At 41.2% G+C, this 9,711-nt stretch overlaps 3 protein-coding genes across 3 annotated transcripts; all 3 read right to left on the minus strand.

Annotated features, from left to right (window-relative positions):
- Positions 1 to 141: 141 nt before the first annotated feature.
- Positions 142 to 3,420, minus strand: Arpc1 (Actin-related protein 2/3 complex, subunit 1A). Its single transcript, XM_065477425.1, has 6 exons — positions 3,243 to 3,420; positions 3,074 to 3,145; positions 2,786 to 3,014; positions 2,129 to 2,333; positions 587 to 984; positions 142 to 497 (listed from the first exon to the last, which is right to left on the minus strand). The coding sequence occupies exons 2-6, from the start codon at positions 3,138 to 3,140 to the stop codon at positions 281 to 283; spliced, it is 1,116 nt and encodes a 371-aa protein (XP_065333497.1). The 5' UTR covers positions 3,141 to 3,145; positions 3,243 to 3,420; the 3' UTR covers positions 142 to 280.
- A 299-nt stretch (positions 3,421 to 3,719) lies between these two features.
- Positions 3,720 to 4,643, minus strand: LOC135935160 (ADP-ribosylation factor-like protein 6-interacting protein 4). The gene is made up of 3 exons (XM_065477276.1): positions 4,531 to 4,643; positions 4,122 to 4,469; positions 3,720 to 4,056 (listed from the first exon to the last, which is right to left on the minus strand). Exons 2-3 carry the CDS (start codon positions 4,376 to 4,378, stop codon positions 3,894 to 3,896), a joined length of 420 nt encoding a protein of 139 aa, XP_065333348.1. The 5' UTR covers positions 4,379 to 4,469; positions 4,531 to 4,643; the 3' UTR covers positions 3,720 to 3,893.
- Positions 4,644 to 4,744: 101 nt separating this feature from the next.
- Positions 4,745 to 9,573, minus strand: Rnp4F (RNA-binding protein 4F). The gene is made up of 13 exons (XM_065477253.1): positions 9,384 to 9,573; positions 9,166 to 9,292; positions 9,009 to 9,113; positions 7,871 to 8,286; positions 7,670 to 7,815; positions 7,333 to 7,609; positions 6,835 to 7,064; positions 6,617 to 6,775; positions 6,477 to 6,561; positions 6,237 to 6,426; positions 6,020 to 6,183; positions 5,687 to 5,964; positions 4,745 to 5,255 (listed from the first exon to the last, which is right to left on the minus strand). Exons 1-13 carry the CDS (start codon positions 9,540 to 9,542, stop codon positions 4,898 to 4,900), a joined length of 2,694 nt encoding a protein of 897 aa, XP_065333325.1. The 5' UTR covers positions 9,543 to 9,573; the 3' UTR covers positions 4,745 to 4,897.
- Between the last annotated feature and the right edge of the window lie 138 nt (positions 9,574 to 9,711).

The following is a 9,711-nucleotide window of genomic DNA, read 5'->3' on the forward strand; positions in this document are numbered from 1 at the left end:
AAGCCTCATGCGCCCTTCCAACTAAAATAATTTATAAATAAAATTCAAGTTCAAACTCGGATCTATTATATATTTTACCATGCTTAAATAAAATTTAACCCAGTCAACAAGGTTAGCAATAATTATTGAAACAAGTTCAGATAAACTCCTGCAATCTTAAATAATTTTTATTCGTTCCAATACTCACATTAAATATATAATAAAACCTTAGATACAAATCCGTTAGTTTTTAGGAAGTAGAAGGAATGAGCGGTGCTTAATAGACAATAATAAAGCTTTACTAGAGGCGCAAATTCTGGATTGCGGACTCGAGGTTGTTCACATCCCACATGACGAGCTGTCCATCAAGGCCGGTGGTGCTGAAGGTGACGCACGCCTCTTTGGTGCCTTTGTGGATGCAGATGCTGGTGATCGCGTTTTGGTGCACCGAGTCCAAAGAGGTGTCAGCTGGTTCGATGCGAGCGTTGCGGTCCAGCGATTGGAACTTGCGCATTGCACTGGATATGTAAAAACAGGATTTTATTTTAATATGTTGACAACTGAAAACGTATCTAAATAACAAAATTCAAAAGATTAATTTCCATACCTAAGTCCTCCGGCCTCCCTCTTCTTGTACACATCCAACTTGCACACCATCACGAGTTGGCCATCAGGGGTTACCTTGTAAAGGTAGGGGGAGCAGTCGTGTCCTGCAGCCACCATCTTGTCCGGCGCCACCCAGGTGATTGCCCTGTAAGGCAGGAACTGCGTCTTGAGCCTGGTGGGCGGCCGCTTAGGGTCGGCCACGAAAATCGAGGAGTCGTGCGACACCCAGGCCACGCGATTGCCGTCAGCGGAAAAGCTAACAGCGTGCACCCAGCCCCCCAGACTGTTTCCCGGAGCAGGGAACTCAGCGATCAGAGCACCCAGGGAAGAGCGGCCACCCCAAGCGTTAGCCTCAGGCGCTTTTTCGATGTCTTTGATCAGGGCGGAGAAGAGGCGGACCTGTAACAACCATCAGGAACCAGGTAATGATTTTATTTCAGTGAGAGGTAAAGTAACATGAATGTAATAATTATTTATTACTCTGATACAAATTTCTCAGAATTTTTCAAGTATATCTCATGTAATTAAATAAAAAGTTAAATAAATTATGAATGGTAAAAATTATAATAGCTGGATAGCTGACAAACGGAACAATGACCAAAACCTACTTTCAATTTTTTTTGCTCTTTTAATCCCTGTCCATGGACCGGGAAGGGCGCGCACTGCACTAGCACAAATGCTGAAACCAGGGTCCCAGTAACACCGCGAACGGATAACATGGGCGCACCAGGCCGCACAGGGACCCAGCCCACTGAAGGGCCACTTGCCTCTGCACCGAGGACTGCATTGAAACGTTAGACATTCGTCCCGTGAAGCCAAATCACGCATGCTGGAAAGGTGTAAACCAGCAAGTAGCGAGTCGGCCTAGAGCTATGAAGCTGGTAGGGAGGGTTTCCAGGCGGTCACCCATCCATCTACTAACTGCAATCAGTGTTGCATAACTTTGGTGATCTAACGAGAACCGGTGCGTCCAACATGATACACCCTAGACCAAAAATTATTTTGGCTGCACCTTTCCCGTCATATCAAATATTAAATCAGTGCTTAACTCAATGGTAAAATTTTTAAATTTAATTTTAATTAAATATTGCAGCGTAAGATTAATTTTTAAACATTATAAAACCGAAGGTGCATTTTTTCTGATGAGAATTATTCAATTTTGAAGCAATTCCTTGTTCGTTCGCCTGTTGTAAAATGAATGTTAGAAAAGTAAATTTGATATTTACTTCAACCAGTAAGACTTGTTAATTCTTCTTGGATTAAGGTGAATCCCGAATTTAAAGGAAAAGATAATTCAGAATTTGAGTTAAAGCTTTGTCCACAAATAATTTCTCAGCAAAAGAATCGTTAAGTCACATGATTTGCGTTCATGCTGAGAGAATTGTGTCATAAACGCAGCCCTACAACACTGCCAATGTTACTGTTCATTGAAAATAACAAAATAAAGCGTCTTTATCCTAGGGCTTCCTGCTTCCTACCCCTTTTTCAAAAATAAAAACCAGCCTAAAGTTCTGTGTTGCCTTGTGTTATGCAAAGAACTCACCTTGAAGTCAGCCGATCCAGCAACGATTATTGCGTTGTTTGGATGCCAGTCAAGCGCCGTCACAGTTGACCGGATGGGTTTCTTAATGTGCTTTGAGACCCACCAGTCATTCTCAGATTCAAAGTAGCAAATAGAGATTAGTCGAGCTCCACTTCCCACAGCAAATTTGTTCTCAAGCGGAGACCAACGCACGCAAGTTGCAGCACTGAAAGACACATGATAATTCAGCACTTTCGCTAAAAGAGGGCTGATATATTTAATAAAAAAATCACACTTCTATGTATTTTATATTTTAATTCGCGGCAGATACCACTAGGGGTAATTTTATGGCAGATCATTGAAATATTGAGGCAATTGGTGACCAAAGGATCAGATTTTTTTATCAACCGCTGTGAATGTCGAATATGGAGTGCTCACACTTTTTGTTCAGACCACTTCAATCATGTAAATTGAAAATTTTTAATTGGGCAGATTCGTGGAATATATGTTATCCAGTTTTTAGAGTAATCACGTTCACATGATAACCCCAAAAGCCACAAACTCATTTTCAAAATGTAAAACTCAATTTTAAAGAATGACTGAAACGAGTGTTTCCTTGCAAATTGGTCTCACGGCCATCCTCATTTATTAAAGTCATGGCCGTAATAATGAATTTACCGATTGATTCGAAGCAAGACGAGGGTGGGCCTCCAGCGCCCATCATCCCCCTGAGTCCACACATACGCATTCCTGTCCACCGCACAGGTAACCAGCCTGTTCGTGCGGGTGGCCCAGTCAATGCCAGTGACCCTCAGGTCGTGTTGGTTCAGCACATCCTCCAAGCGCCACTCAAGTTCCACTCGACGATATACGTGGACTTCGTTGTTGTTCGGGGAAAATGCCAGCCCTGAAAATAATTAATTGTAATACTTAGAACTAAATTAAAGCAAAAAGTTCGAGTATTACTAGAACGGTCGTGGTTCCAGGCGTGACAGGTAATCGGGTTGACTCCGAAACTGTGCGTTTCGACCATATTTTCTGCGAAAACAAGGAAAACATTGATAACCGGATAGGGTGCGGCGTTCTTGTTTATTCTTACAGAAATATCTACATACACACAGAACTATGTACTTACCAGGGGAATGCGGACAGATCGCAGTAAATACAATGGTCGCGGACTCTGGTCCGTCAACACGACCGTAGGGGGCTAGAGAAGTCTTTAATAAAGAAGTTCAGATGGAATACCGCGACCGATGGCACTGGCCGAAAGAAATTAGTGTTGAAATTGAAGTGACTCTGACTCGCCTGTCAGAAAAGGTGGGTGGAGGTCTTTACAGAGACGACACCGCCTCTAGCGGTGAAATTCATTCACTAAAATATATGTGCTCGCATGATTCAGGATAGGAAGGGCGAAGAGCGGGGAAACCACTTTTACGGTTTAAGCAGAAAGGTGGAACTTCCAAATATTTTACCATCGTATGATTTTTTCAGGTGTTTGTTTAATTAGATTGTAAAACATTGTTTTTTTTTTGCAAAATTATAAGAATTTTTCTTCTTAAAGTCTAAGGTTTTGTGTAAATTTTGGTGAGTTATGGGTAAAATGACACAAAAATTTCACAGGTTCAATCTCTTTATTATAATGATTCAAATCGGTCAGTATACAAATATTTTTCCAAGCATTTTACTTTGTAACAAATAATAATGCAGTTTAAAATGAGCCCATTTATGTAATAAATATATTAATAATATACATATTCCTGCCGTCCTGCCGTGACAAACTTAAATTTTAATATCTCTTCAGCTTGTGGCACGAAACTTTCACTTTCAGCTTGGCAGCCAAAGTCTTTTGGAAGGCTTCTCCATCATTTTGAGTTGCTAGTTTGTTGATCTCCTTTTGCCTTGATCGACTGACAGGTTCTTCAATTATTTCACCCTCGCCTCGAATAAGTCTAAAAATATAATTCATCATAGTCAACTTCTTAGAGCTAAAATAAATTAGGGGCCGACGACATACCTCATTCTTCCAGTCTCAGGATCTAGCACCCTTCTAATTTGACTCTGCTTAGCTTCCCACTGCTCTTTGGTCATTGGAACCATGCTGCTCGTGGGCACTGCTGGAGGCAGCGGTCCCACTGAAGGACCAATTTCAGTGGGCAAAGAGGGGCCAATCATGGGTGGCGATTTTGACCTTGAGTGTTTCTTGTGCTTCTTCCTCCTCTCTTTCTTTTCCTTGTGTTTCTTTTCCTTCTTTTGCTTTTTTGACTTTGACATTACTTCTATACTATAGTATCTGTCTAAATTATTTAAAACCAAGCTGCGCCGGTCAGCTTGTTGGCAAACAGGTTGAGCTCAAAGCTGGAATCTAGGGAATCATAGGGTAATAATTCTATCACAGATTCATAGATTCGAACTGCGCTACTCACGATTGAAACCAACAAATACAGAGCATTCCCATTCCCAAATTCTATGCTGAGACGAAAATTTAACAAGAAAATAAACACGCTCTGTTTACCCTCTGCACTTGTTTTGGTTGCGCTCTTTTGCAGCGCCACCACAACGTACTAATAGGAACTATGTGATATTTTTAAATGAGAATCAATAACATATAATATTGGGATTGGTTTAGAACAGAAAAAGTTTTCTTACTCAGTAGTATTATTGATGTGCATATTCATAAATAGACACAGAAGGTCCAAAAATGCTTCACTTTTGGAATAAAACTTTTTTTTGTGAGAACCAAAGGTGTTTCACTCCGAACACCTAAATAATAGACAACTTTTTGACGCCTGATCACTTATCCTTGTTTAACATGGAGCGGAAGTGATCATTAGTCTTTTTCTCTGTGGACGCAGCCCCATTTGTCGGCGCTGGCGATGCACTGCTGCTTGGAGTAGTTGGCAAAGTCAGGCGCAGCGCTCTGGGCATCATCAAGCCTCCTCCGCCAGCAGGTCGAGGTGCGTCTCTTGGCCGACCACCCAAGCTTGGCACGTCCGCCATCAGAGATGTCTGCTTCCTCTCAGGAGGCCTGCTGATGGCAACGCTGATAGTTTTGTCTTCCAAAACTAGACCGTCAGTCTTCACAAGAGCATGGGCTGCGCTTGCTTCATCTTCAAAATCTACGTAGGCCAGACCCTTTGAATGACCATTCCTGCACAAACACAAATATGTGTGTTCAATTTGAATTACAATTGTTTTAAATTGGATGTGGTAAGAAAAATTAGTTTGGGAAAAATAAAATAATTATTTTAAACTTTATAATTTTTACAATAATAGAGTAATAGGTGCTTGACGTGAACAATGACTTCATTTTAGGTGGAAATTTATGCTTTAAGCCCAAAAATGTGATTTAAAAATTAGTAAAATTACTATACGATCATGCGTTCCAATAACAATTTAACAAAGATGTGAACAGTGAACATGAAGAAAAATAGTCATGTGCCTAAAAAAGACAGCTTGTTACTTTTAGCGTAATGCTGCACTACAAATTGTTTCTGAAAAAGTTGCACCAAATTTGGTACACTACGATCTAGTCAAGAAAAATGATAATTGAACATAAATATTTCTTTTTAAGATACACACCTGTAGGTAACAAGTCTAACATCTTTGAGAACTCCATATTCTCCAAACATCTTTTCCAGCTGTTCCTTGGTGTAGGAAAAGGGCAGGCCTTTGACAAACAGCTTGTTTTTCTCCATTCCCTGGCTGTAGTGGAATTGTTTGGTTCTTGTATTCTTGTCAGGGTCGCACTTGGAGACAAACATGGGTCTATTTGCAACCGGAGTTCTGTCCTTTTTCAACGATTCATTTGCGTCATCAATGGACTTCAACTCCACATATCCAAAGCCTCTTGAGCGGCCCTGAATGAAAGCCACAATTTAATAAAGAATAAATTTAACCATATAACTATTTCACCTTGAAATCCCGGACCAGCCGAACTTCTGTGACACTCTCTCCAAAGAGATCTCTAATGTCATCTTCACTTACATCAAAGCTAAGATTGCTGACGAAGACCGTACGGTCATCTTTGCTAGAATCATGCTCAATGTGTTTGTCCATGATGGTGTCCACGTCAAAAGCTATAGATTTAATATTAAAGTTAGCTAAAATAATTTGCAGATTTTTCTCTTACTCTTGGCTTTTTTGCCCTCAGGACTATCTCTGCCATCAGGTTTGTATCCAGGAGGAGGAGCCACCTTAGCCTTTCCTGGCTTAGGAACCTTATCCTTGACTGGGGATGGCTTCCTGAATTCCGGCTCTGCTGTTTTAGGTTCTGGCTTCTTGAATTCAGGCTTAACTTTTGCTGGCTGATCTCTTTCTCTCTGAAGAATTCTTGTTAGTAATTTTCACAATTAATTTTCTGTCAACATACTTTTCTTTTCATCTTGTTGTCCTTCACTGCATGTGTCTGAAGTTTTTCCTGCTCTTTTTCCCTTTGAACTTTAAGTCTTTCCATCCTAAATCATGTGATTTGCATAAAGATATTTGTGCAAGCATTAATTATTATCAAACCTTTCATCTATCTTCTCAGAACAAAATTCAAACGACTCAAGACATCCCTGCTCCCTTTCATAGCTAAGCCAAGCTTCGCCTATTCCTTCTGGCCAATCTCGTGCGGAATTCAGTGCTCTACCAAATAGTTTCCTCAAGTGTTTTTCATCTCCACACGCCCTGGAAAACCATTGTCAAATTAAATCCTTCTGCAAATAGTGAATATTCGTTATACATGCCTCTCAATGTGGATGTACTCAAGCCAAACAGCAGCGGAGTGGTTCATTTGTTCAAAGGTCATGATGTCTGACCAAATGCTCCTGGATTTCTCAAGGTTTCCACACCTCGCAGCCTCACAACGGGCCCACGCCCTCAGAATGGTGCACTGAGGATCTCCCTCTAAACCAAACATCTCTGCCAGATGTTCACAAGCGCGACTGCTGCAATCTCGCATTTCCTCGACCCTAGTCTGCGCAATAAATCAAAATTAATTATTTTTCCAATCTCAATTTCAAAGTATAATTATTGCACCTTGAGCCAGTTATTTATCAAAAGAAAACAAAACCCCTGTCAATGAGTGCAATTTATTTTGGAGACAAAACCATTTAAAATTTTTTAAATTATTGGTGACCTGCGGCAAAAAGGAGTTTAATTATAGAGCAAATTTTTAAGCATTTATGTACATGGTTTGTGCTGACCACTGATCTGTTTTCTCTAATAAATTTAAAGATAGCAACCTTTATTGTTTCCTTCTGCTCTCGGTCATCCCATGGAACCCTTCTTCGCAAATAATCCAGGTAGGCCTCCCAGACAGACCTGTAGTCTGAAGCTGAGCTTAAGCCGCTGACCAGAGCATTCTCCAGCATTGTTTTCATCTCGATATGTTCCGTGCCGTGTCGTTCCCCTGACCTGATGGCAGCAACCCACAAGCGGCCATCCCAAGGCACATTTCTCAGTGCTCTTTCAATCAATGGGAGACTGATTTCTTTGATCTGAAGTGTTGCCTCCACATACCTTTGGAAAACAAGATGAAAAATCAGCTTGAAAATATTTGAAAATAAGACAGAATCCTACTTAATATATTCCAACCACAAATCAGAATTCAGGGCAAACTGGGTGACTGCCCTTTCATACAGTATTTGCACTCTTGCTGGGTCTTTCTTTTCAAACTTGATGTATTCTCTATATTCCGCTAACAAATCTTCGCCAACTTTCTTCAACTAAAAAGAGAAAGCCTACAATTAGTTGAAAATTGCAATCCCAGGAGTATCAAACCAGATTTTCTTCAAAGGGATGAATTTCCTTTAGCTTGCTTAATGCCCTTTCATAGCCATAAAGTGCTGTGGCCTCTTCATCAGCTATGGCCCAGTCTCTCAACTCCTCTCTGGTAGCCTCCATGTCAAGCAAGGGCACTGACAGTTGTCTCTTAAAAAGATTCTGAATTCGCTCTCTCTGGGCCCGCTGGCGCTCAATTTGTTCAGTGGAAGGTACACTGCCTGGTTGTGGTTCAAAGGTGGTCAGTATGACGTTCTCAAACTCCCTGAATGCGTCCCAAACGACAGCACCCTTTGCAACATGCAATCCGACTGCTGTGATGGATCGTTCGAAGAGCGCTCGAATCCGCTCTATACCTCCTTCACTTCCCATTACTCCTATGTTAAACTGCACCCACTCAAGCCATATCTCCACAGCTGAAATAATTTAAGTAAATAAGAATGATGAACTTCAGTAAAGGCACGAGGGATGCCTGATAACAAATAATGAGAGCAACCATGGTAAGAAAATAAATTTAAAAAGGAGCATGCGTGCATCCATGATGGCAGAATGAGGGGTGGTTTTTTTAACCTCTGCTCAGTGCTTCCCGTGGGCTAGGAGCTAACCAGGTCCCAATAACACTGCCAAGCAGAGAACATGAGGCCCGAGTGGCCGCAGAGGAGCTTGGTCATAATGTGGCCAACTTTTCGCCTCCGCGCACTGAGGTCTTTTATTGAAACGCCAGACATTTGTCCCTAAGGCCGCTGGAAGGGTGCGAAAGCCAGCAAGTGGCAAGTCCGCGCCGGTCCACCTCACAGCCTGTCGAACTATTTGAGCATTTCGAGTCACTTAACTAACCACCTTTTGCCATCTCTGACATTGGGCAACCAGTATTAGATCCCCGAGCTGCTCAAATATCTCCCCCTGCTTTGACACTCCTGAGAATGCCTTAACAATGCGAGCCAATGGGCTGGTTGTTACTATTAAATTTTTTTAAAAGGCTCACTAGGTCGCTAAAATCGACAAAATCATGGGATGCAAGAGGGATATATTCCTCATATTCTCACGAGATGTTTGTGTGACTATTATAAGGATAACTTGACTAAATTATGGACATTCATATCAAAGGCATTTGATATGAAAAGGAAACAATGCTTACACAGATAATCCTTGACAGCCCTCTCAAAGAGATCGGTCACCTTCTCCCTGTCAGCTTCGCTGGCCATAAATTTGATTTCATCCCTTAGCCATGAGAGCCAGATCTCTGCAATATTATTATTGAATAAAAAGTCTAGAATTTGAAGAACGAAGGTTACCCTCTGTCAACGGAAAATATTTGCTCATTTGCTCGCGAGCTGCTCGGAGTTTGTCGAGCTCACCCATCTTGTGGAGCAAGTCTATTACTTGAATGTGAAGATCATAGCTGTAGGGGTTCTTAGAAATCTGTAAAAATTATGAATAAATATTTAAAAATTCAATCACCGGCATTACAAAATATGTATTAAACATGAATTTCAATGGTGTTTGAACATACATTTTTCTGTAACTCGGCAACCATTCTTTCTTGTTTCGCTTCCTCCTCATCACCACTAGAATCCGAGTCATCTGGATCCTGCTCCATTTCGTCCTCGTCGTCGGTTTGCCCCGCATTTTTAAGATTTTCTTGCTCCATGTCTCCGTCGCTGTCTGACATTGTTTTGCTGTTGCCAAACTTGCCGCAAAGTCGCAAACGTAACAAAACAACGCAGTGGGCAGCCACAGCCAGTAAAGCAGTATAACGAAATTACGAACCGGTTTAATTTTACAGTATTTTAAAGTACGGAAAATAAATCATTTTTAATTAATATGATGTTCGTGTGGGC

Source organism: Cloeon dipterum, chromosome 2, assembly GCF_949628265.1.
Source record: "Cloeon dipterum chromosome 2, ieCloDipt1.1, whole genome shotgun sequence".
Classification (NCBI taxonomy): domain Eukaryota; kingdom Metazoa; phylum Arthropoda; class Insecta; order Ephemeroptera; family Baetidae; genus Cloeon; species Cloeon dipterum.

What these genes read in the sequence shown, in the direction of transcription:
- Arpc1 (XM_065477425.1), bottom strand. Translation starts at nt 3,140, where the DNA reads ATGGTCGAAACGCACAGTTTCGGAGTCAACCCGATTACCTGTCACGCC. An exon ending in CTGGAACCACGACCGTTCTA is followed by an intron (nt 3,015 to 3,073) that starts GTAATACTCGAA and finishes AATTATTTTCAG; the next exon opens with GGCTGGCATTTTCCCCGAAC. An exon ending in AGGGAGGCCGGAGGACTTAG is followed by an intron (nt 498 to 586) that starts GTATGGAAATTA and finishes TTACATATCCAG; the next exon opens with TGCAATGCGCAAGTTCCAAT.
- LOC135935160 (XM_065477276.1), bottom strand. Translation starts at nt 4,378, where the DNA reads ATGTCAAAGTCAAAAAAGCAAAAGAAGGAAAAGAAACACAAGGAAAAG. An exon ending in CCTGAGACTGGAAGAATGAG is followed by an intron (nt 4,057 to 4,121) that starts GTATGTCGTCGG and finishes TTATATTTTTAG; the next exon opens with ACTTATTCGAGGCGAGGGTG.
- Rnp4F (XM_065477253.1), bottom strand. Translation starts at nt 9,542, where the DNA reads ATGTCAGACAGCGACGGAGACATGGAGCAAGAAAATCTTAAAAATGCG. An exon ending in TTGCCGAGTTACAGAAAAAT is followed by an intron (nt 9,293 to 9,383) that starts GTATGTTCAAAC and finishes TAATTTTTACAG; the next exon opens with ATTTCTAAGAACCCCTACAG. An exon ending in GAGTACATCCACATTGAGAG is followed by an intron (nt 6,776 to 6,834) that starts GCATGTATAACG and finishes ATGGTTTTCCAG; the next exon opens with GGCGTGTGGAGATGAAAAAC.